The sequence below is a fragment of the Dasypus novemcinctus genome, chromosome 3, assembly GCF_030445035.2.
Source record: "Dasypus novemcinctus isolate mDasNov1 chromosome 3, mDasNov1.1.hap2, whole genome shotgun sequence".
Taxonomy (NCBI): Eukaryota; Metazoa; Chordata; class Mammalia; order Cingulata; family Dasypodidae; genus Dasypus; species Dasypus novemcinctus.
In genome coordinates this window covers 127,373,603-127,401,014 of record NC_080675.1, presented here as the reverse complement: position 1 = coordinate 127,401,014, position 27,412 = coordinate 127,373,603, and the positions used below count along the sequence as shown (strand labels likewise).

At 36.1% G+C, this 27,412-nt stretch overlaps 1 protein-coding gene across 1 annotated transcript in view; it reads right to left on the bottom strand.

The window, feature by feature from the left end:
- The window catches only part of UNC13C (unc-13 homolog C), a 738,074-nt gene that overhangs the window by 388,174 nt on the left and 322,488 nt on the right, over positions 1-27,412 (bottom strand). The window contains exons 10-12 of the mRNA XM_058294229.1: positions 20,508-20,677; positions 17,168-17,283; positions 15,283-15,446 (exon numbers count right to left, since the gene is read on the bottom strand). Coding sequence (XP_058150212.1) covers positions 15,283-15,446; positions 17,168-17,283; positions 20,508-20,677 — 450 coding nt within the window. The remainder of the gene's footprint in view (positions 1-15,282; positions 15,447-17,167; positions 17,284-20,507; positions 20,678-27,412) is intronic.

Sequence of the window (27,412 nt, the reverse complement as noted above, 5' to 3'; positions counted from 1 at the left end):
ATACATCAATCTTTCACAAAGACCTTGCATTGTTGTGAGACATTTGTTACAAATTATGAAAGGATATTGTCAAAATCTTACTACTTTATAGTCTTATCTTACATTTGGTATATTTTCCCTCTAACCCACCCTATTATTACTTTTTAAATATAATTTTATAACAGAAGTTATAAACTTAGAAAACAATAATGCACATGTGCAGAATTTCCAAACACCATCCCTCTGTCAACACAACACACCACGGTCAAACATTTGTTACAGATTATGAGATGATATCATCCAATTTTTACCAGGTTGGGCAGCGGACTTGGCCCCGTGGTTAGGGCATCTGTCTACCACATGGGAGGTCCATGGTTCAAACTCTGGGCCTCCTTGACCCATGTGGAGCTGGCCCATGCGTAATGCTGATGTGCACAAGGAGTGCCATGCCATGCAGGGGTGTCCGCCACATAGGGGAGCCCCACACGCAGGGAGTGCACCCCATAAGGAGAGCTGCCCAGCATGAAAGAAAGTGCAACCTGCCCAGGAATGGTGCCACACACACACAGAGCTGACACACCAAGATGATGCAACAACAAAAAAAGAAACACAGATTCTCGTACTGCTGACAACAACAGAAGTGGACAAAGAAGATGCAGCAAATGGACGCAGAAAACAGACAACCAGGGTGGGAGGGGGGAAGAAATAAATAATAAAAATAAATAAATAAATAAAGTCTCTGAGAAGTTCTATAATAAAGACAACTTAAGAAAAATTATTACCAGGTCCATAGTGTACATTTGACACACACATTCTATACACCCCCATTATCAGCACAGTACATCTTTGGCATAGATGCAAGAATATTACATTACTACTGCTGACCAAAGGCTGTAGGTCACTCCAGTTGTATTTTCCCCATACTTCTCCACTTTCCCAACACTCTGCAGTAGTAGTGATGTACATTTGCTCTAGCTAACAAAGAACACTCTTGCTTCTGTACCATCAACCACAATTCTTACCCATCTCTGACTTTATTGTGCTATTCAGCCCCTAGATTCTTCTCTAGCATTCTGTCTATTGGCATATACATACCTATACTACCATTTTCAGCCACATTTCCATTTATAAACCAACTGTTACTCACTATAATATGTTACCAGTAACTATATTTCCACACTTTTACAGTAAAGCTAATTAAAACTTCTATATACATTAAACATCAGTAGTCCATCTCAGTTCTCCTCTTATTTCCTTTAGGAATCCATCACCTACCATCAAGTCTTGAAGAATACTTTCCTACAATTTCTTCTAGAAGCTCTATGATTCTTGCTTTTATTTTTAGGTTTTTGACCCATTTTGAGTTAATATTTGGATAAGATGTGAGTAGGGGACCTCTTTCCTTCTTTTGGATATGGATATCCAGTTCTCTCAGCACCATTTTTTGAATGGATTGTTCTGCTTGAGCTGTATGGGTTTGACAGGCTAGTCAAAGATCACTTGACCATAGATGTGAGAGCCTGTTTCTGAACCAGCAATTTGGTTCCATTGGTCTGTGTGTTTGTCTTATTCCAGTACCAAGCTGTTTTTACCTCTAAAGCTAGGTAATATAATTTAAAGTCTGGAGATAAGAGTTCGCTTTTCCTTTTTAAATGTTTCTGGCTATTCAAGACCCTGACCATTCCAAATAAATTTCATAATCACATTTTCCATTTATTTAAAAAATGCTGGTGGAATTTTTATCGGGGTTGCATTGAATGTGTATATCAATTTGAGTAGACTTGACATCTTAATGAAATTTAGTCTTCCAATCCGTGAGCATGGAATGTTTTTCCAATTATGTAGGACTTTTTTAAAAATTTCTTTTAATATTTGTAGTTGAGTTGTAGTTTTCTGAATACAAGTGCTTTACCTCATTGGTTAAGGTTATTTCTGAATATTTGGGTACTATCTGCCATATTTTATGTTCACCACCCTTTTGACACTTTTAGGTACTTCTATTGATATAATCTTCTTTTCTAGACTCTCTTTTCTTTTCTTTTTGGGCTGTAGCACATCCTTTAATATTTCCTGCAAAGCTGGTCTCTTGGTTACAAACTCTCTCAGTTTCTGTTTATCTGTGAGTATTCTAAACTCACCCTCATTTTTGAAAGACAATCTTGCTGGATACAAGAATCTTGTCTGAAAGATTTTTTTCTTGCAGTATCTTAAATATATCATACCACTGTACTCTTGCCTACATGGTTTCTGGTGAAAAATCAGCACCTAATTTTATTGGGTATCCCATATATATTATGCATTGTTTTTCTTTTTCTGCTCTCAGAATTCTCTCTTTATCTTTGGATTTGACATTCTGATTAGTATGTGTCTTGGAGTTGGTCTATTCAGATTTTTTTGAATGGGAGTATGTTGTGCTTCTTGGACATGGATATTCAAGTTCACCAATAGAGTTAGGAAATTTTCTACCATTATTTCTTCAAATATTCCTTCAGCCCCTTTTCCCTTCTCTTCTACTTCTGGGACACCCATGATGCATATGTTTTGGACATCTCTTGTTATTTAGTCCCCTAAGACCTTGTTCAATTTTTTCCATTCTTTTCTGCATCTGTTCTTTTGTATATTCACTTTCAAAGGCCATTTCTTCAAGCTCATCATCCTTTCTTCTGCCTCCTCAAATGTGCTATTATATGATTCCAGGGTATTTTTTGTTTTATTTATGGCAACTTTCATTACCATAAGATCTGCTATTTTTCTATGTATGCTTTCAAATTCTTCCTTTTTGTCATCCAGTGTCTTCTTAATATTCTTAATCTCTTTAGTCATCTCATTGAATTTATAAGAATTGTTTGAACATCTATGATTAGTTGTCTCAACTCCTTTATGTCATCTGGAGGCTTATCTTGTTCCTTTAACTGGGCCATATCTTCCTGTTTCTTGGTGTGGATTGTAATGTTTTTAATTTTTTATATCCCCCTCCCCTTTGTGGCTTTTTGCATGTGTGTGCATGCTGTCTGCTCTCTGGGTCCATTCACTGTGCATCTTCTGTGTCTGTATTTATTTAGTTTCCCATCCCCCCTTGTGGTTTGCTTGCTCTCTGCAGTCTGTGTCCATTTGCTGTGCGCTCCTCTCTGTTTTGCTTGTCTCCTTCTTTTGTTGTGTCACCTTGCTGAGTCAGTTCTCCATGGCATCTATAGCCAAGCAGTGATCTGCAGCACTTACAGGCCAGGTGGTGCTCTGTGACATTTGTGGACTGGGTGGTGCTCCGCAGCATGTGGGTAAGCCTACCTTCACAAGGAGGTCCTGGGACACGAGCCCAGAGCCTCCCATATGGTAGGCAGGATCCCAACTGATTGAGCCACAGCTCTTTCCCTGGTTTGTAATTTTTTGTTGGTGTCTTGGCATCTGGCCTACTAGATATTTATTCTGGGTGCAGGTTTTCTCTTTAGTTTAGGGCTTCCTGCACTTTCTCCCTTGTTGGTTGTGTAGTAGGAGCCAAAGATGTAGTTGGTGCTATAAGCTGTGGAGGCTCAAGCTGCCCTCATTGCCCCAGGGACTGATGAAGCTTCTCCCAACTTTCTACTTTTCCAGGGGTAGGGACAGAGACACAGCTGTGTGGAATAATCCAAGTCACGCAGGCCTAGGGTGTAGTTGCCCAGAGTGACTTATGAAGCTTTAAGCCTCTTTCTCCCCAGCCTGGAGCTGCAGGTGTGGGCAGCAATCTTTGCAGTGTGGGTGCAAGATGACCGCAGTTGCCCCAGTAGACTTCCGATTATTCAGTCTGTGCCAGCCAAATGTACCTACAGTTACCTGGATAGGTTGGTGCAGGGCCTGCCAGCCTCCTCCCCGGCAGAGGTGGGGCTGAATCCTAGCCTAGGGCTACAGGCCAACCTGGTGAAGAAATCAGTCTCCACAGTCACTTTGATTTTCAGTCAGCCCAGCTTCTCTTCATGCGGGGGGTGGAGTCAAAATGGCAAGTACTGGCCTCTTTCCAACTTAGACAGGTTCAAACTTTAGCTGTTCTTAGGGTTATACTTTAGCCAGCCAAATTTACTAATCAGTAGCTGAAATCAGTGGCCAACTGTCTCTTCCTCCTCTGTTTTTGGGAAATGGAGCTTCCAATTCCAGCCACAGAATAGTTCCTGGGGTGACTTGCACTGCCAAAGTAGGATAATCACCAGCCTCTGCAGCATGGCCTGTAGTTTCCTGGAGAGGCTGGCACAGGTCCCCCTGTCTCCCTGTCAGCAGTGGGGCTGGGGCTTAGGTTAGAGCTGCAATCTGATCTGGATGGAAAGGAGCCAGAAGCCGGTCCTGACTAACACTGTGATTTGCAGTACTCCCCGCCCCACTTCCACTCTGTTCCAGGCTCAGAGTTAAGATGGTGGCTGCCAGCCTTTTTCTGACTTGGACAGGTTCAAACTTAGCTGTTCTTAGGATTATACTTTAGCCTGCCAAATGTGCTGCTAATCAGTAGCTGAAGTTGGCGCCCAACTGTCTTTTCCTCCCCCATTTTTGGGAAGTGAAGAGTAGCTTCCAAGGTGGCTTGTGCCACCTGTGGAGGATGGGTACCAGCCTCCGTGGTGTGGGGTGCTCTACTTTTGGATCTTCTCTGTAGATGTGCAGTCTTCTCCTTCCATCCTTTCAAGGATGTTGCAGGATGAATTTCTCTCTCCTGGAGCCCCCAAATAGGTGCTTTAGATAGCTCTAGGTGATTACTATCTTCCCTGTAGCAGGATCTGACTCCAGGAGCTCTTTACTCTACCATCATCTTACTGGTTGTCCAGCACTATTGATTATTGCATGTTGATCTTGTGTCCTGCCAGTTTACTGAACTTGAGCTCTAGTTGCTTTCTTGCAGATTTTTCAGGACTTCCTGAATATAGGACCTGGTCATTTGCAAATAATGAAAGTTTTACTCTTCCCATTCCTATTTGGATGTTTTCTTTCTTTTTTTTTTTTTTTTCCTAATTGTTCTAGTCAGAACTTCTAACATAATGTTGAATAACAGTGGTGACAGTGGGCATCCTTGTCTTCTCCTGATCCTAGAGGGGAAGTTTTCAGTCTTTCACTATTGAGTATGATGTTGGCTGTGGGGTTTTTCATATATGTCCTTTATCATATTGAGGACTTTCCTTCTATTCCTATCTTTCAAAGTGTTTTGTTTTGCTTTTTATCAAAAAAGTATGTTGTGTATTGCCAAATGTTTTTCTTGCATCAGTCAAGATGACAATGTGTTTTTCCCCTTCAATTTGTTACTGTGGTATATTACATTAATTGATTTTCTGGTATTGAACCACCTTGCATACCTGGTATAAGTCCCCCTTGATCAGGGTGTATAGTTCTTTTATGTTGTTGGATTGGATTTGCAGGTATTTTGGGGAACTTTTGCATCTATATTAATTATAGACATTGGTTTATAATATTCTTTTCTTGTAGCATCTTTATCTGGCTTTGCCGTTAGAGTGATGTTGGCCTCCTAGAATTAATTAGGTAGTATTTGCTCTTCAAATTTTTGAAAGAGTTTGAGCAGGACTGGTATCAATTCACTTTGGAATGATTGGTTAAATTCACCTGTGAAGCCATTTTGCCCTGGGCTTTATTTTTTGTGAGTTTTTTGCTGACTGATTAAGTCCCTACTTGTGATTGTTTGTTAAGGTCTTCTATTTTTCCTAGAGTCAGTGTAGAAGAATGTATTTTTTGCTTTTTGGGGGTGCAGTGTTCTGTACATGTCAGTTAGGCCTTGTTCATTTATTATATTATTCAAGTTCACTGTTTCTAGGAAATTGTCTATTTTATCTAAGTGTTCTAGTTTGTTGACATACAGTTGTTCAAACTAGGCTCTTATGATCTTTTTTATTTCTCTGTACTCAATAGCAATGTCTTCCCTCTCATTTCTGATTGTTTCTTTCCATCTTTTCTCTTTGTCAGTCTAGTTAAAGTTTTGTCAATTTTTTTGATCCTCTCAAAGAACCTACTTTGGGTATTGCTGATTCTGTTGTTTTGGTTTTGTTCTCAGTCTCATTTATTTCTGCTCTAATCTTTGTTTCTTTCCTTCTCCTTGCTTTGGGATTAATTCTAGTTCCTCCAGATGTCATTAAGTCTTTGGTTTTAGCCCTTCTTTTTTAATATAGGCATTTAGGGTTATAAATTTTTCTCAGCACCACCTTCACCACATTCATAAGTTTTGATGCGTTGTTTTCTCTTTTTCATTTGTCTTGAGCTATTTATGATTTCTCTTGCAATATGTTCCTTTCCCCACTGATTGAGTATGTTGTTCAACCTCCATACATTTGTGAATTTTCCAGTTCTCTACCTGTTATTGATTTTGAGCTTCATTCTACTATTATCAGAGAAAGTGCTTTGCACAACTTCAATTTACCATTTATTGAAATCTGTTTTTTACCCAAGGTGGTCATTCTGGAGAATGATCCATAAGCACTTGAGAAGAACGTGTATTTTGCTGTTTGGGGGTGTAATGGTCTGTATATGTCTGTTAGGTCTAGTTCATTTATTATAGTTTTCAAATTCTCTATTTTCTTATTGACCATCTGTCTAGATGATCTATCTATTGATGAAAGTGATATATTGAAGTCTCTAACTATTATTGTAGAGACGTCTATTTCTCCCTTCAGTTTTGCCAATGTTTACCTCATGTAATTTTAGGCACCCTGGATAGGGGCATAAATATTTATGATTGTTATTTCTTCTGGGTTGATTGCCATTTTTATTAATATATAGTGCTCTTCTCCATTTCATAAAACAGTTTTGCATTTAAAGTCTATTTTGTACAATATTAGTATAGCTACCTGCTCTTAGCTGGTTACTGTTTGATCACTTTCAACCTATTTGTGTTCTAAGGGTGAGTTTCTTATAGACAGCATGTAGATAAGATGGATTTTTAAAAAATCCATTCTGCCATTCTGTATCTTTTGATTGGGGTGTTTCATCCATTAATATTCCATGTTATTACTATAAAGGCATTACTTACTTCAACCATTTTATCCTTTTGCCAGAAGCCATGCTCAGCACTCAACCATGTGTCCAATTCTATTCCAGGGAGGAAGGCCTGTCCACCCCTTCTGCCTGGGTGGCAGCCAGCTATGAACCATATCTAAGGCAAGCCTGGCTTTGGAGAGGTTCACTCCTAGTTTTTGTTACAGCTTCTCAGTCTCCCTATCACACTCTTTTCTGGATGCTGTACAGTGCTCCCCTGACTTCTGGAGCCCTAGAATAATTGATTCAGACCATTTCTGCCTGTCCACTAACTCTTTTTGTTGGAGGAGTCTGTCCTGTGGCCCCTAATCCACCATCTTCCACTCTCCTATTAGATTTTTTCATCAGTTTCAATATCAAATTAGCATTACTGTGGTGTTTTTGTGAGTTGATTAAAATTTCAATCAGCAGAAATTCTGTTGTTTGATAAAAGGAAAAAGGCAAATGAATCCAAGTCATAAATCTGACTCTCCAAAATTTGGTGAGAATTACGTTTAACACATCTTATTAAAGATAAAATATTTAGGAAGCAGTTCCCACATTTTAGAACTTATGTAAAAATGCTTTCAGAAAGAAAAAGTGACTTAGGAATGAAGCAAAGTCAGAATATCCAGGTTAAAAATCCAAGCATTTGATATGGACTAAAAGAAAAAATCAATAACACTGCAACTCAGAAACAGGATTTCCAGTTCACTCTGATGAGGACAGTCATTATAAAAACTTAGTATAATCTTTTTCCTGGTCAGTAGAGATACTTGTCCTTTCTAGAAATTGTGACTACAAGCCTGGTAAGTTCTGTTGGTACCAGAACAAAGGCCTACATTGAACTTGCCCTTCTATCCTATGTTTCGTACAACCCTAAATGATAACTGTAATTAGGACGTTGACATGTTAGAGGTGGTGGTACACATTGAAGTACACATTTCTTAGATGATTGAAGAAAAAGAAAAGAAGAGACAAATTTCAAATAAGGCACATCTTAGAATTAGCAGCTATACTTCTTTTGCATCATGGCATAGGAATATTTCATTTTAATCATAGTCCTGTTTTGTGTTAGAAAAGTAACTTTATCACTTCTAAATCCACTTTCTCCATATGTAAAATGAGGATAGTATAAGATCTACTTCTTACCAGCTCTAACAGGTAAGAATGTTACCTGCTGAATATAAATAAAATGTTGTGCCTAGCTATATATATTACTTGCTCCTATCATCAACATTTGATTCTGCTGGGAGCAGAGTTAGAAGGGATGACAAGAAAGCAGGGAACAAGGAGTCAGCCTGAGGCAACCTTTGCTCTTTGCAGCCCTTTCAGCTAACAAGCTTCCCAATGGTCTTCAGTCTGGCACAAGCCTCTGCCCCTGAATTTGACCTTTATTTTATGTGCTCTTACAGCCAAGGCAAACTTTTTATTTCTTCTAACCCATTGAAAATCACCTCCTTTTTAAAGACATGTTTCCAATACTACACAAATTATTCTTAGGATGAGAAGAGGATTAAAAGAACAATATGCAATTTAAAATAACTAGTATATTCCTTCAGTAATCCACACCTTTAAAAAATATACCTTCAAATGTGTTTCAAAAAGTATTACTGCAATCTCCGCAAATGTTTAATAGTCCCCCCAAAGACATGACTAAAACAATGGATTAATTAGTATTAAAAGCATGCGAATTCAGTTTTGCAAGAAGAGGAGGTTAGTCTTTAAGACATTGTAACAAATTGAATTCCAGTTCCATGGAAAAAGTCAGAGTAACATTCTGAGATGATGCTTAAATTGCTAAAAACAAAATAGTTATTGGCATATTTTCTGCTGATGCAACTGCTACAATATTTATCAACAATTAACTCTCAAATGTTATTAGCAAAATATTGATAAGTCATATACATCTTAAATAACTTAAATAGCACATATGGTTTAGCTAACTTCCTATTCCTTCATAGCCATCATGCTGGAATGAAAAACAAACAATTCATGTGCCTTTCCATGGACAATTGTATCATAGTTTTGAAGGAATGGAAATGTTCACAACTCAAAAGATTAAAAAGCCAACATATTCTAATGAACAAAAGAATGCAGAAACTGGAAAGACTGAAGAGAGAGCAATGATTCTTACATCAATTGGAAAGGATTTCAGAGCTGTAAGATAAAAGGAAAGACTACCTGTATTCCTGATGTGAGAAGTACAGTAAGATAGTATTTATCATTATTTGCTCCCCCAAACTCAGATCAGCATGTATTTCAGTGATGGCTATATATTTTATTCATCTTTGTCATTGAAAAGAGGTTTAAGTCTTTAAAGAATCAGTTCTCCTTTGGCTAAAATCACCATAGCCTTTCACAGATGCTATAGATTTCTTGGGCCCAATTATGGACATGTGAGTGTGAGGGAAGTAGCGTGGGTCAGGAAAGTAATAGAATACATATGGTGTGGAAGAGACAGAAGATGAAGAGCAAAGAATGGCATGGCCCTCAGGCTGCTCATTAGCTTTCTCTGACAGCTCTCCTCAGCTGTGCCTGTGTTTGGTTCCGCCATGTCTATGCTTTTATAGCACCCACACACACCTTTATCATACCGTCTCATTATTACTTCATGTCTTCTTCCTCTTCTCCAAGATTAGGAGCTTATTGGAGAAAAGAGCTATCTTTTATTGATATTTTCCCATTGCTTAGCATAAGTCAGCACTCAGAAAATGTATATTGAATAAATGAATTACATCTTTTCCATGGAAGACAGGATCTTGATATTTAATTTGCTTCTGCATCCTCAGTTCTTAGATGAGTTCTTGGCATATGATATGTACTCCATAAGATTTCTTAAGTGAATGAATGAAACAATTAAGCAGCCCTTGAGTGCACTGGCAATCTGGCTCATGGCTCAAGCAGCTGAAATTGACTGGCAACTTTAAAGTAAACTGTATCCAAAAAGCTCTGGCTCAAGTGTGAATTAGATTAAGATGGCCAATGCCGAAATACAGGTTGTTTGTAAAGCATTCCATGGTCAAGAACATTACCTAATGCTGTTATCTCATTTGGCATTATGCAGGTATGACCATAGTCTAATAGAATCTCAGATATTGAGACACCTTAAGCTTTATTTTATAATAAAGGAAAGACTTAGGAAATACTCAATTAAAATATATTATGCTTGAAAGAAATCACCTACCCTGAAATTCCTTGGGAGTTTTTTGGGGAAAAAGTTGGTCACAACATTATTAGGAACACTTATTTTGCATAAATAGATAAAAAGCATCAGAGATCCCCAAAAATCTCATGATGGAAATAGGTTCCACTTGTCCAAATGGGAAAATTGTACTCCCTTTCCACCTTCTCATGAACGCTGCAGAACAAAGAATACATTTTTATGCAATAAATTGAATTAATAAATTGTGCCCTCATAGAAAATGTTCTGTGGTAAGAGGAGTGTATTTACAGTAAGCAGGAGGTACCTTAGAGGATTGGGAAATTCGGTATTAATGTTTAGGTTATTTACCAGTAAAATAGATTCAGCTCCTTTTAATGATGAGAAATACACAAGTGGAAAATGTAATCATGTACTACCAGACTCTGACTTAATGCACACTTCTACTTTAATGATTTCTGTTCCAAATCCATCTTCAAAGAAACATAAGAATGTTTAAAAGAAACCAAGCAATCTCTAGTAAGAGAGGAAGATTACAAAGTTACCTGGAGATTTGCCCTAGCTTAAGGAGACTAAGTATCAAAGAAACTGTAATTTGATTTCTGCTTATGATCAAACCCACATGAATTAAGCAGTTTTACCCTTTCCCAAACATGTGTGTCCTTACTACACAGACAGATTATTGGTTTCTCCCTAAAATACTTTGCTTTTTAAAAATTTAAGAGGAAAGTAATTCCAAGATTAGCTTGATATCTATGGCTAATTCTACATTTCTTTTTGTTTCTTCACTTATTTGCTTTTCAACTGGTTTGTTTTCCTGGTTTTGGTTTTTGGTGAACTGAAGCAAAACTTCAAAACAGCAGTAAAACTGATTCTCTAGTTAATAGTTTATATTCGGAGATTGGGTTACTCATAATTTTTTTAAGTTGACCTATTCATTGGCCAAGAGGAATTTGAGACTTAAGTTACATTTCAATAACAAAACTATTTGCTGAAAGAATTAATTAAAAGCATCTCTGAAAATTATATTTTAACCCCAGACAGAAAGTGTCAATACACCAAAAATCCTCATATTATTAGAAGTGATCAGTGTCGTGTTCTCTAAAATACTTTAATACAACATAAAAAGTGAAATTGATACCTGTACCAGGTTAATTAAACTTTTTGGTTCCACTTTGCTTTCTTTTGGCAACTGGTAATCTCTGACACACAGACATACATCAGAAGAAGGTGAAAAAAATTTTGATGCTGATAAACAACTTCTGTATCTGATTCATTCCATCACAAATATATATTGAGTTTCTATCAGCCACCCAGAACTTCTTAAAAAGCGAAAATTTCAATTTTTAAATCCTTGAATAGAATGCAAGTGCACCTCTGAATGACTAATCCTATTATTACTCTTATACAAGCTTATAGATGATAATTATAAGATGTTAATATATTGATATAAAAAGGTTACCGTGGTAGGCTGAATTATGTACCCCAAACACATGTCCTTAATCTTCATCTCCATCTTGTGCATGTGAACCCACTGTAAATGGACTTTTTAAAGATGTTATTTTTAGTTAAGGTATGGCTCAACTCAATGAAGGTGGGTCTTATTCTGGATTACTGGAAGCATAAGAGGACTGGAAGCATAAGAGGACTGGCAGTAACAGAAGGCAAAAAAGAGAGGGCATTATGTGATTGGAGAGCCAAGGAACTCTAAGGATTGCCACCAAGTCAGCTATTGACTATGGAGGAAGCAAGCCTTCTAGCCTCTGAAACCATGTGTATTATTAGTCAGCCAAAGGGATGCTGATGTAAAATACCAGAAATTAGTTGGTTTTTATAAAGAGTATTTATTTGGGGTAGGAGCTTACAGTTACCAGGCCATAAAGCATAAGTTATTTCCCTCACCAAAGTCTATTTTCACATGTTGGAGCAAAATGGCTGCCAACAGCTGTGAGGGTTCAGCTTCCTGGGTTCCCCCCTTCCAGGGTCTTGCTTCTCTCTGGGTTCAAGGTTCCTTTCTTCCCGGGCTTACTTCACTTTCCTCTGTGAGCTTACTTCCTGGGGCTCCGTTTAAGACTTCAACGTCAAACTCCAACATCAAAATTTCAACATTAAGAACCCCCAACTCTGTCCTTTCCCATGCCTTTTATCTGTGAGTCCCCACCCACCACAGGGTGGGGACTCAACACCCTAATGACATGGCCCAATCAAAGCCCTGATCATAAGCAAATCACACCCAGGTACAGACCAGATTACAAACATAATCCAATATCTATTTTTGGAATTCATAATTATATCAAACTGCTACACCATGGGACAATAAATCCCTGTTGTTTAAGCTAGCTTGCTGAATAGATTTCATCACAGTAGCCTGGCAAACTATGACAGTTATATATATATATAATATATATATTTTCATATAAAACAATTAATTTCCAACAACTAATGATTAATAGTAAATAGTAGCTAAAGATATTGTACCTATTTGGTAGGGATTCTTTGTTTTTTCTTAAGGAGTTGGATCGTCAAACAATAGAAATGTTTATTTTTTTATTCTGAAAATGTGGTAAATTTTGTTCTCAATGCTAAAAGAAATATTTAATAAATAAATTAGTGGTTCAAGATGCAAAGATACAACCTACTATTTCTTGGCTTATCACTGATGTGCCTTTGTCAATTTATCACAAAAATCCACAGCATTCTCTTTCTTTGTATGTATCTGTTTGCCTTTACCTTCTAGACCAGTGGTTCACAATCTGTGTCGACAAGCCAAATTCTGCCTGTAGGTTTCGTTTTTGGAAATAAAATTTTGTTGTAACATAGCCACACCCATTTGATTACTTAATATCTGTTTTAGTTTCTTTGTTGCTAAAGGAAATACCATGCAATGGATTGGCTTAAACAATAAGAATGTATTGGCTCACGGTTTTGAGGCTAGGAAAAATCCAAATCAAGTCCTCATCAAAGCAATGCTTTCTTCCTCAAGACTAGTGTTCTGGCGCTGGCTGCCAGTGACTCTGTCCTTGGCTCTTCTGTCACATAGCAATGCCCATGGTTGCTTCTCCTGAACTCTTCCTTCTCTTCTGGATTCCATTGACTGTCAGCTTCTGGTTGCTCTCTCTGTGGTTCTCTCACTATCTGTCTGAATTTCATTCTGTTTATAAAGGCCCCCAGGAAGAGGATTAAGACGCATGCTGACTGAGCTGGGCCACATCTTAACTGAAGTAGTCTCATTCAAAGGTCCTACTTAAAATAGTTCATATCCTCAGGAATGGATTAAGTTTAAGAACCTGTTTTTCTGGGGTACAGAGCTCCAAACTACCATAATACCTTTGGCTGCTTTTGTACTACAGCTGTGTAGTTGAGTGCCTGTGGCAGAGAAAGGTAGGATCCACAAAGTCAAAAATATTTACTATCTGGCCCTTTACAGAAAGTTTGCCAACTCCTGCTCTAGTCCAAGCAGAGTCTTTGTTAAATCTCATTTTATAACTCTAATAAGTTCACCTGCAGGACACTTGAAATCAAATAAGTATCCAATAATATATGTTTTGTTGATATTATTTCCTTAGGTTAGGAGGCAAGAGAAAAAGGCAATGTGGTAAAACAAAGGAGGATTAATTCTCCTTTTTCCAACTATCATACATTTACCATTTTTCTACATTAACAGAACTATGCTTCTTATAATATAGGAAACATAGAAATGAAAGGAATCCAACATCAGCTTACAGAGATATTTGCAGGGAATTCAACCTGATCTTTCCTTTTACTGTGACGGTTTCCTCAACAGGTTGTTCTGGTATTTTTTAAGCTAGCTTTCTTTGAGCATTGTAATAAATTTACTTTAGACTATTAATTATAGTTGCATTTTAATTGTGGTAAAGTGGTATACTAGGTGCTCTGTTAAGCCATTGGCATAGGACAAACAGATGCCAAAATCACAGACTCCATTATGGCTGCACGATTATAGCTGTCTTAAAAAAAAAAAGAGTGAGCTCCCTGTTACTAGATGTGTGCAAGCAGAGGAGTAATGGTCACCAGTCAGGGATGCAATAACTGGGTTTCCTGCTTTGGGATGGAGGTTCAGTTAGTTAACCATTAAAGTCCCTCTCAAGTCTAAGCAACTATTATTCTTTACTATTTAGTATCAGGACATTCTGTGAATTGAAAAGGCACAATAATTTATTTCTTTATCAGTAATAAAAAAACATTCAATTTTCCATATGCTATTCAAGAGCTATTAATGGTGATTAAATGCTGTGAATAATAATTTTGAAGGGGAGGACTGAATTGCTCCAATCCAAATCCACCATTAAGATGGCTGGAAATAATTGCTCATCTGGTCAGCATATATTCAGTTCATATGAAAATCTGATATTATCCTTAACATGAAAGAATAGTCCTTTAATATATGCATATAAATAGTCTACATATCATACATAGTAAATATCTCAATCAAACGCCCTAAAAAACTTAGACCAGGTTTCAGAAACTAAACTATGAGCAAATAATGACCCAATTATAAATCCTTACTGAAACTCCTCAGGAAGAGCTGTATGTGGGTCTGGGACCCTACCGTAACACTACATCTAGAATAGCGTCTGGGTTCCATGGGTGCTAGGTAGAGCTTCGTTTTACTGAACTAGGAGCAGTGATTTAAATGATGGATAGGCTAATGTGAGGGACAAGTACACTAAAGGCTCTGGTGTACCTCTGACACTAACTGGCTCTGTAACCTTGGATACAGCGCTTCGATCATCAGGGCTTAACTTTCCTCAGATATCAAATTAGTCATTGATTTTCAGGCTTTGAGCATCAACTAGAAGGCTTGTTAAAGCAGATTGCTGGGCTCTACCCTCAAAGTTTCTGATTCAGTAGGTCTGTGGGGGGAAGGGTGGGCAATATTCGGCATTTGTAAAAAGTTCCCAAGTGTTTCTGTTGCTGCTCTGGGACCACACTTTCTGAACAGAGTTTGGGCTGGCAAGATGGCAGTGGTGAGTAACAAAGTCATTAAACACTTCAAAGCTGTAAGAAAAACTATGGTCAGCAAACAAACATTAAAATGCAATGGTCCTTAATTAAAATTTCATTTGAATTATAAATGAGATAAAAATTTTTGTTTTTATTTCAGATTACGACAGAGATTTCTGATTGTGTAAATGTTCTATAGTACTTACGTCATCGCCTGATAAATGGATTCAATCCCGTAACGCATGGCAAATTCATCCACTATTTCTTGGGAGGCATCGTCAAAGAAAACCTTCCATGCTTCATCCCCTTTGACCTCTGGGATTTTCACTCCACCATTAGATTTTACCTCAGTCAAGTAATGGAAGAGATTCTAAAAGTAAGAGGGTCTTCAATCGTTCAGTGATTCCTCAGAATAATCCAGAAATATATAACTGCAACTTTACAACATACTTGTACAATAATTGCTTTTAATGTTTCATCAACATCTCCAGCCAAGAGGAAGATGTTGGATTTTTATTCTAATTCACCTCATCTTTTATGTAAAATCTGCTCTAACTTCTGTTTGTATCTATATGATAATTGATTTCAATATTTTGTTATACCAAGACATTTTCAGAAGTAAGTAAAAATTTGGCATGTGAACATTTCTACATGTTGGGTGTGTTTTTCCTTCATGAGCTTTGAGTAAAGTCATAGTGTCCTGGAAAAATAATGTGGTTGGGGCTATGTTAATACAGCATTTGATCATGTAAATAAGGGGATTTGTCTCCGATCAAGAATTGAGATTGAAAATAAATGTTTGAGAATTTTGTAATGAATTTAAAAATCACCATTAACAAATCCTTTTGACTTCTAACAAGATTAGGAATTGCTGTGTGGATGTAGCCTGGATAATTGCATGATTCTTTCTTAGATTGCAGTTCTTTCTGATAAATGGGCCAGCAGCAACAACTTTGAAAAGCAAAGTATGAGGCAATTCCTCTGATCCAGAATCTTCTGTGCTCATACTTTAAGGCCAGAGTTGGCTCCCTAATTCATGCCAGTGCAAGGGTTTATTTTTATTGGTCTCAAAACCTAACCATCATTCTTGAATAATATCACTGACCAGACTGTAGTCAGGAAATTAGACCTAGGTCCTATATCTAATTACTTGCATAATATGGAAAGATATTTCCCTACATTTCTGTTCTTCATTTCTTTCATAAAATAGGGATGCAAATAATTGCATATATAAATTTTAATAGATATATTTAGAAAAATTAATATGTGAAAGAAAAAGGATTCTTTCGGCTGCCTATTTCTGTCTTGGGAAGGCACTCTCTCTTTACATCTTTGAATATGGGGAAAGGTACATTCTTCACCTTCACCTAATGTATTTTTGATAAATGGGACAAGTATTTGCCTCAGAAATAGGCTCTGGTGACACCTATAACTAAGCACTCAAATGCAAGGCATCCAATAGAAGCCCAAGATTCTCTGTGTGTCTACACTGAGACCCACAAGGTAACTAGTGAATCTGACTTTGGATTCACGTTGGGTTGTCTCCACCTTCCCCCCATCCCAACCGGGCCCCTCTTTTTGGGTCCCAAAAGCCATTCATATAACATCAGCATTTTTCTATATCTATTGTTATAAGCAATGCTGATAATTAAACCCACAATAAAATCTGAACACTAACTCAAGGTTCTCAAGAAAAATCGTAGTTTCGATCCTCTATTTCCTTAGTACTGCATTCTTTGATGCCTTGTCATAACTCATTTCTTCAATAAATATTTTAACACTCTTCTTCTCTTTGGAAGAATGGTAATTTAATCCGGTCTGTTTTTTGCATTATCATCTTATTTTCCTGTTTATTAGTACCTGCCGCATGTGCTTAGTTCAAATTTTCTTTAGCCCACAACCTTTTAAGGGGGCAATACAGAGACTTTATGATATCCTAGAATATCACTTGCCATAGTATAGTACATAGAGTACAAACTCCAGTATCAACTCCATATAACTAATTCAGTGATTTTATAATTCAGGTATTTTCTGTATAATGAAGACCAATGTCTTGTCACATCTTTTTAAAACATAATTCAATATATTTACCTCGTGTAAACATGTATATTGTATATGATATGGAGCAACCTTCTCCTCTCCCTTTATTTCCACATTGATTTTCAAACGAATGGCTCCAGATACAGCTGACTTATCTGTCCGTTTCTCTGATGAAGCAAAACAAATAGTCAGTCATATTCAACAATACCACATTTCTCATACTAGTTCTCCAGAGCTTAAAGAAAAGGATTAAGTGGTTAAATGTTATTTTTCTATATCAGACTTGATTATTGACTAATAATTCTCCTAAATACAATTTAAAATATTTGCCAATTTTATCATTGTATAACAAACTGCACTGTAGATACTACAAACAAAAAAAATTTCATCAGGATACCCTACCATTCTTATATAAATTTTTTGTGTACTTCATCAGGTTATACAAGGGAAATAAATTATGTGGGCTAGTAAAGACAAGATAATTTATATATAATATTAACAGGAATCTATTTAATCTAAAAGCATCAACTGCATGGTTTCTTTTCTTTTCTTTCTGTGCTTGAAAAGATGTCTCAAAAGTCTGCCTAACTAAAAAGTGTCTATTAACTGTTTTCTTTTTTGTCAATGATTCATTAAGACCTACAGGCTACACGCTGTATTTACTTATGAGTGTTAGATTACCTGCTTAATTGAATAGAATCAATATGTAATCAATTCAGCTAAATAACTTGTGTGTTTGTGTGTGTTGCATGTGGGTCTGTAGGTGACCGATATTAACTGATCAGTGGCTTTCAGACAAACATAGGTATAGTCACAAATTCCTGGGGTATAAATGTAAGTTGGGGACGTAAGTTTGAAATCCATGTCACAGATGAAATATAAAGAGGTAGGATGACCAAAGTGTCACAAAGTTAGTGATAATGACTTCTTTAACTGCCCTCTTTCAAACACAAATATCTATTTAGCCATATAAGATACAGTTAAATCATGAAGGCTACTTTCTTCTTGTTGAATGTCTGTTGACTTCCCACTGTTACTATTTAATATTCATTGTACTACACAGATTCTTCCCTTAGGAGTGCTACGATCATGAGGTTTTATTTCCTAAGAGCTGGGAGATGGTTGAATTTAAACAATTGTTAAAGTCCTAAGCTGGGGCCAAGAGAAATACAAGTCTTGGGTATCTTTTTGTCACATGGCTCTTTATAGAGTCCCAGGACAGCCTTACTGATTTCTTGATTTTACCTATTATCATCCCAATGGATCCATAGGAAATAGCTCTAATTGGATGGCCAGGACTTTTGACCAAATCTTCCTCTATATGGTGGGATAAATTCTAAGTGATAGTAAAGTTGAATGAAGAATTAAAATATGGTATTTGTGTGGACTGAGCTCATTGGGGGATCTTACATATAGCTAAACTTGTTTTTTTCCTCCTCTCTCTTTTTTAAAAAAGGTTAAACATCAGAAATGAGGGGACAAAAGTACTAACTGATGGTGAATAAGCAAAGGCCCATAGTGTTGTTTTCTTCATATTTTCCTCTTATAGACTGAAAGGAACTTTCAGCTTGAGAGTTAGATAACAGCTTTTATTAATAGCATATTCAAATTCCTCCACAAACTGAACTTATCCATGATTATGCTGAGCCTGTACACACTGTCAAAAGAACAAAGTTGAAGAATTTCTGTTCTGAATTATACGTTTACTACTTCAATTCAAGGACATATTATTTTTTTATAGAAAAAAAGTCTATTTAAGATATCATCTCTACCCTAACCTCTTTAATTAAATCACAAGTTGTAAATATTGGATAGAGTTAATGGCCTGAATTTACTCTTATTTAACATATCTGTTGTTATCTATAGTTATTTAATAGTGTAAACAAGATATCCGAGAGTACTCATTATAACTGAGGGCTAAAAATTTACTCTCCAACAATGTAGAAGCACTGATTTGTATGTTAGAAATACATATTCTGATTATAGAAGATATTTCTTCTTTACAGAAGAGTTCCTTAAAATAAAATATTTTTATAATGGTTACTTAATTTTAATCATATATGTTTAGATAAGTTGTACTTCTTCCCACCTTTAAATTACTATATATTTACAGTTCCATTAAATCAAAGTGACTTTCTCTTAGAAAGTGACTTGTAAACCCTTCTTGGATTTATAGCCAGCCCTCAAAAAAAGATTCCAGGAGATATGATTAAGAAATTTTGGATCATATCTTTTACAGAAACTGTGGTAACCCAGACATTATATTATTATTAAATCAGCATTAAAGATTCTAGGTTATCATTAGATTCCAGTAGAGATAAAATTAAAATTTATCTTTATTTAGTTACTAGTTCTACAACCAAATTGCATTTTAAAAAAAGCATGCCAATAACTGTACTCAGAATCTTCCTCATCAGAGTTAGTACAAATCTATGTAGTGTACTTGGCTTTGCCAACTACTGCCTATTTTTATAACATTATTGGAAAGACATATAGAATACATTTTTCCTGTATTGCAAAATTTTCATTAAGGTATCAAAAGGAAATAAGTCAAACAGTATTAAAGTGTAGGTTGATTATTTGTTCCTCACAGATTTGATGGTGGTTTTTAAAGCTATGTTTCATGAATTAAGCATTGGATAAGATTTTTCACCTAAAAGATATCCAGGCGGCGGACTTGGCCCAGTGGTGAGGGTGTCCGTCTACCACATGGGAGGTCCACAGTTCAAACCCCGGGCTACCACATGGGAGGTCCACAGTTCAAACCCCAGGCCTCCTTGACCCGTGTGCAGCTGGCCCATGTGCCGTGCTGATGCGCACAAGGAGTGCCCTGCCATGCAAGGAGTGCCCTGCCACGCAGGGGTGTCCCCCGCAGAGGGGAGCCCCAAGCGCAAGGAGTGCGCCTCTCATAAGAAGAGCTGCCCAGCATGAAAGAAAGTGCAGGCTGCCTAAGAATGGCACCTCCCACAGCGAAAGCTGACACAAGATGACACAACGAAGAGACACAGATTCCAGGGCCGCTGACAACAACAGAAGTGGACAAAGAAGACACAGCAAATAGACACAGACAACAGACAACCGGGGTGGGGGCGGAGGGGAGAAAAATAAATAAATAAATCTTTAAAAATAAATAAATAAAAATAAAAGATATCCAGTCGATTCTTTAAAAACTGTTTTTCCTTTCCATCTCAAATTTACCAATACATTTCAATACTTCTGGACTTGAATGTATAATTATCACTATCAGTATCTAATAAAATAAACTACATGAAATCTAACAGAATGCTATAGAAGAACATTGGTTATTTTTATCTACATGCAAATATAATACATGCATCACATATTACAGAATTTTATATAACCCTTTTCAAGCAGATATAAAGACAGTCACCTAAGTTGTACCAGACATCCATTTCTCCACTCAGGGTCCTCACTTCCACAATCGTTTGTCCCAGAAAATCATCTGACTCCTTTTTGAAATGTTGCTTGACTCTGGATTTAATGTCATCATCTTCGTCCCACACTCTGACTTTGATTCGATCCGTGGAGTTATGGCACTCACTGAAAATAAATGTGGAAAAGTTAGGAACCAGCTATAATGGTACCAAAGGGCATCTGATGCTAGTCATCTATTTTAAATCTATCTAATCTGGAAAAACAGTGTATTAAGTAATTTTAGAGAGTTTCCGCTGGTCCATTATATCCATAGGATGTTGCAGTTACCAGAGTTTTGAAGAAAAGTTGTATTAGTTAAATGGCATTAATAAGGGAAAATCCTATCCCACTCCATCTTATTTCATTTACCTGAACTAGATATAATCATGTATGGGTCAGAAATCTTTGTTTGGGGTATTTTTGCTAATGACGTATTTCCTATTTGCAAGATCAGAAAATTCTGCATGATAAATATAAAGCTCATTTTATTGCAATGAGTATAAATTATACAATAAAGTTATATGCAAGTACCTAATAAAGCAAAAATCCCAGTGAACTTATAAGATATTGTTAGATCAAGTAGAATTAGAGCAAAACCCCTTACTTTTAAGAAGAATAAATGACACATTCTGTTTTTTCCATTATTTCCATGTTGTTGTTTTGTCAGAGCAAACTACTTAGTAGTACCAACATATTATGGTCTTTCCTGGTCGTTCCTGACCTATGGCTTTTGTATATACTCTTCCCTATGTATAGAACCTATGCATAAAATGTATCTACCTTCTTCCCTGTGCGTTAACTAAATCATTCTTTAAGAATGAGCTAATCACCTGTTCTGTATAATCTTTCCTTCAGCTTTGTGAACTAGTTTGTCATTATCAAACCCAAGTTCACAATATACTCTGCATATTCATTCATTCTAGCCTAGGAGTCCTTAACCTAAGCACCATGAATGAGTTCAGAGGGTCCCTAAATTTGGCTTTGAAAAAAAAAAAGTTTATTTTCCTTCAGTTATGAATATGAGCAAAAAACCACAGCAATATTATCCAGTATCTAGTACATTTGTCACCAATAGAAACCATAGGTATTTACATATAACATTACAAATGTTATGATTCTTGAAATATTATTTATATATATCATTACTGTTCTATTTTAGTATAAATAATTTTTCTTTCAATAGCATGTATTTTATTTTAAGTATTTTAAAAATATAATTTTGAGAAGGAGTCCATGGTCTTCCCCAGACTGCCAAGTGGGTTCATAATTCAAAAATCATTTAAGAACTCCTGATAGTATAATGTCTCTCCCATTAACTTATGAGGCAAGATAATATAGTACATATAAGATTAGGATTTGGAGTCTGACATGCCATTGTGCAGATCCTGGTCCCACCATTTCTACTTAACCCAGGAATAGTCATCAAAGAACATTTCAGCAATATCTGGAGCATATTTGATCACATAAACACCAGGGCACACTATTGACACAGGACAATCGTGCACAACTTAAAATATCTCATTAGATATTAATGAAGGTACAAAACCACAACTTGGAGCTTCACCCTTTTACAAAAACACAGTGAATATTTTGTATATTTTACTAACTAGGGAAATTTCCTGGAAAGCATGAGTATGCAAATCATTATCAAAGGAAGATTTTTTATTGCTATTCAGAATTTTGCCATGGCTTATTCTCCATTCTGGAAAGTTTATCACTGATATCAAAGTTCCTCAAAATAATATTTGAGTCAAGTATTTCTATCAATCTATATTTGAAACAGTGACATTCATGCTGATTCTATCAATGAGTGAAAACATATGTCTACTAAATTGAGAATTCTAGGGTAGTTGTGTCAGAGCCCCTCATATTGAAATATATTAGAACATTTTTATTTCTCTTTTATAGTATAGCAATTAATATAAAATTATGTTTGTAGATAAGGTTAAGTTAGATATTACTTTGTTTCACCATGGAAAGGAGTCAATAATTTTATATAAAAATGGGACATTGGGTCTGATAGGGTTGAGAAATGCTGACTATTTCTACTTGGCATAATTTCTGTGAATCTCAGTTTCCTTATCTACAGAATGGCGGTAATAATACACATCCATAAATACATATCCATAAATAATACATATTTATGGAGAATAAGTGGAATAAGTTCTTACAGCAGTCAGCATAGTGCCAAACACATTATTGTTAAAATGTCGTTATTGAAAAAGATACTCAACATCACTAGCTATTTAGGAAATGGAAGTCAAAACTACAATGAAATATCGTTTTACACTTACTAGACTGGCTGCTATTTAAAAAAGCAGAAAACTGCAAGTGTTGGAGATGTTGCAAACTAGGAACACTCATTCACTTCTGGTGGGAATGTAAAGCAGGGACATGGACAGATATATGCAACCAGTGTTCATAACAACATTATTCACAATTACTGAAAGATGGAAGCAACCCAAATGTTCATCAACAGATGCATGGATAAACAAAAGTGAGGTATATTCTTACAATGAAATATTCAGCTGTAAGAAGGAATGAAATACTGACCCTGTGACCACATGGATGAACCTCGAAGACATTATGTTGAATGAGAAAAGCCAGACACAAAAAGACAAATATTACATGCTTTCACTAATATGAACTAATTATAATAAGCCCACTCACAGAGGTAGAATCTAGAAGATAGATTATCAGGAGATAGAATGGGGGTAGAGAATGTGGAGCTGATGCTTAATCTGTGCAGAATTTATAATTAAGTTGATTATAATTGTTTAGAAATAGAAGGAGGTGATGGCAGCACATTATTATGTGTATAATTAAGAATACTGAATTATTTGTATGTGAACATGGCTGAAAGGGGATGTTTTGGATTGTGAATGTTATTAAAAGGAACGCTAGAGGGTAAAAACATGGGATTATATAAACAGTAAACCCTGTTGTGGATGATGATTGTGGTTAGTAGAACAAATATAAAAATGTTCTTTCAGGATCTATAACAAAATTACATCATTAATATAAGGTGTTATTAATAGGGTGGTATATGGGAAAAATATACCTAAAGCAAAATATGGACTATAGTTAACATAATTCTTTAACATCCCCTTATTAATTGTAATAAAGGTATCACATCAATGTTAAGTGTCAACATGGGGCACAGACGGAAGGAATATGGAAATGTCGTATTTTTAATTCTTAGAAAAATGTTACACGTCATAGAAACAACCAAGTTTCCTTGTCAGTTACACTGTTATACTCTCAGGTTTCTGTGAAAGTTCACAAGGCCAGCTGCAAAAGGAAAAGGAAGGGAGGGAAGAAGAAAGGAAGGAGGAGGGGAGGAGAGGAAAAGTAGGGGAAGTAAGGGGAAAGGAGGAGAAGAAATTTACAGGAGAAGTAAGAAACTTAAAGCCTTTGGATTCTTCCTATGATGGATAAGCCCTGAACTCCAGCAGGTACGCAGTCAAATCCTACTCTCCTGTTCTTGGTGCCTGCCCTGGACAACTAACAAAATGATGATGATATTCCTGCCCCATCCCAAAAGCAAGGCTTATCTTCAACTGCCAGCAAAACAATTCCGTTCCTCTGCCTCATATCTACATCCCTCTCCAGCCTGAAGCTGAGAGAAGGGACTTCGTCCCAAATGCCTAAATATTGAGGAATAAACAAAAATAAGGGTGGAGTGTAACCACTGACTAAAGCAGATTTATTATTATTGTAGGTATTATCTTGTGTTAACTGAGTAATTTGTAACATTGATATAAAAACTATATGAAATATTTTAAAGGAAAAAAAGTCATTATCCTGTAAGTTCTTTTTGAACTTACAAGACTATGCTTGTAATATCTATATTCCTGGCACAGTTTCTAGCATCTGTCATTCAATAAATATTCATTAAACAAAACCCACAATGTTTTACCAAAATAAAATCCCCTTTATTTTATTTGAAGGAAAAATAATTTTATCATTTTTAGAAATATATTGAAAATATTCTCCAATTTTGATAGTTTTTTTTTAATTAGTAAAATGTGTTGGAAACAGTGAAGGGAGGACTAATAAATTCATAGTACTGCTCCCATCGCAGTCAGCAAAGCCCTTCACGAACAAGGCGAACAGGCTGGATGGATAACAGCACAGCTGTCTGCCATCTACTCAAAATTTCACATGAAAGCACACCAAAAACTATTGTAGAAAGGGTATTTGCATTGTGAAGTCTTGTGTAATTTGCCAAAAATTTATAACAGAAATGATGGAGACTTTAATTTCTTTACTATCAAAAAGGGGTGGGGTGGGGTGGGGAAGGTCTTCTGGTAGAAACATGAAAAAAAAATCCATAACTAGCCCATTTACCTCATTCTTATCTTAGAAAGTGAATGGAAAAACAAAAACTCAAAGTAGCAGGAAGAAAACAGTTATCATTGCTATAAACATAAAACTCAAAACATTATAAAGACAAAGATGTCCCTTTTTATCACCCTTTGATAAAATACACCATCAGAGTCCACATAACCTTAGAATACAGAGATCTAATATATTTTTTACCTTCAACTACCAGGTATAATAAATATCAATCTCTAGATAGTAAAGATGATTAAACATTTCTGGGATCTATTTTTTTTAACAAGATAAAATATTCTACCTTATTTTGAAGAAATTTCAAAGGAGTAATTTTTGCAACAAAAATAAGATAGGATTTTTTAGCTGGTTTAATATATACCCAAATAGTAAGCCATAAAAAATCATATATATTGTGTATAGATACACATAACTACCCACATACATTTATATATATCTATTACAATCTCTTCCTCTCTCTATCTGTAACTCATAAATATATGCATCCATATATACATAAACATTATATATACATATATTATATAGCAAAAGAAGAGTGAGAGAATATCATCTGCATTTCTGTTAGAAATAACTCTTTTTGGGTACTAGGTGGTAGCACATCTTTCAAAAAGCCCACATTTCCATTATTAAATTTCTTCATAAATTTGTTTTTGTTTTTTGTGTTTAGTATGACTTTAAGAGTTCAATATGCTCGCAGCAAATAGACATAGAGAACAGACAACGGGGGGGGGGGGGCGGGGCGGGGAAGGGGATAGAAATAAAAAAAAGAGTTCAATATGCTCTCATCCATATGCCTATCTGTCCATCCATTCACCCATTCAACAGTTATTTTGAATTAACACAAAAGTGAGCAAAACTATGCAGTGGCTTTGTTCTTTAGGCAATAGTGGTGGTGCAGGTTTTAGTTCTTTGAGATAGAGTTTCTGGTATTCAGTTCTGAGCGGCAAAAGCTTTGATAAGCAGGAGCCATGGTTGGTTTTCTCCAAAGTGTAATTGGACATTATTCTTGAATGTTGCCTCACAGACTTGTGCTTTAACCTCTCCAAAGATTCCTGAGAGATCTAATAGTTTATGAAGTAATCTATTTTATATGCATAAACTAACCAGAATGGATTCTATTGTCTGCAACTAATAATACCGATTATTGCAATACTCTTTAAAGAACAAAGGGAGCTGCCAGTAACAGAACCTAAGATGTGAAATTGATTCTGTGGAGATGTTAGGGGCAGAGAGTGTCAGGCCGGAAAATCAATACACTTTGATTTGCAATAGCAAAATAACTGGTCATACTGTTGCTCACTATACCTGGGAATTCAGACTATATGCCAACTGAGGCTTTTTTATTTGCAGAAATAGTAGGAATAAAATGCAGAAAGCTGGCATATGCTTATTAAATATTGCCACTTTCAAAAATATACTGCAAGAGAGAAGCATTGAAACTAGAGCTGGGCAGTCTTTGAGCAGAGATGCAAAGGAATACAGTTATGCCAAAAGAGGCTCACTTTTCTTGTGGCTTGCATTATAAATTGACTCAGAATATCATAATTTGGATCCCTGCAGGTTTCAGTAAAGCCAGTTGTTGCTGAATCCAAAAATATATCCATACAAGCAGAGGCTTCTAAGTGCAACTTGAAAAAGAGACAAAATTGTTGTCTCAGACTTTTTTCAAATACCTTCTATTAGGAATTCTCAGAATGACAATGAGGAGGAATTTAGTGACAAAAATTAGATTAAGGATGTTGCATTCTCACCCTGGGGTACTATTTTCCAGGGCCTGAGGCAGCAATCATTAGGAATGGATCAAAACAGAGCAGCCAGCAGCTAAAAGTTAAAATTTCCAAGCTTATGTGGTTACTCATTCATAAAATTGCCTTGAAGCACATAGCCTGGAAACCTGGAAAATTTTCCAGAGAACAGAACTGACAAATATGCTTCAGGTTTGCTTGGTTATGTTTGTTTCTAAAGTAATTCCTGGGTCCCTGAATTCATAGCAATAAGAAGTGGGCTCCCAATAGAACAATCTTTCCAACTAGGAAACTACTTGTTGGATTTCCTAGGATGGTCCCAATTTATGGTTACTGTAGATGATTTAATGTATTTTAGTAATTTTAAAGCCCTCTTTCACTTTGCACAGTATAAGCCACAAAGTATACGCATGAATAGTAATGGGCAAGGGAGGTCTACCCAGATGCAGAAAATGAATAAAAGGTATTCACCTGGAAAGAAGTACCAGGGACTACCATATTGGCTAACCAGGTAACTACGAACGTTAGAAGGCTCAGGAAGTCCTAAATATAATTTTTGGACTGCCTATCTTGGAAAAGAGGAGATGAGTTCATTTGAAGTAAACATATAGTAGAAAGGTTGTACATGAATGTTGAATAGTCAAGAGAGTGAGTGTAACAGATAGTATAAAAGAATTTCATCCTTTTACTCAATTTTCCAGTCTTCTTTACGACTAGAGATAACCATGTGGCATAGTCCTGGTCAATGAGAAGCAGAAAT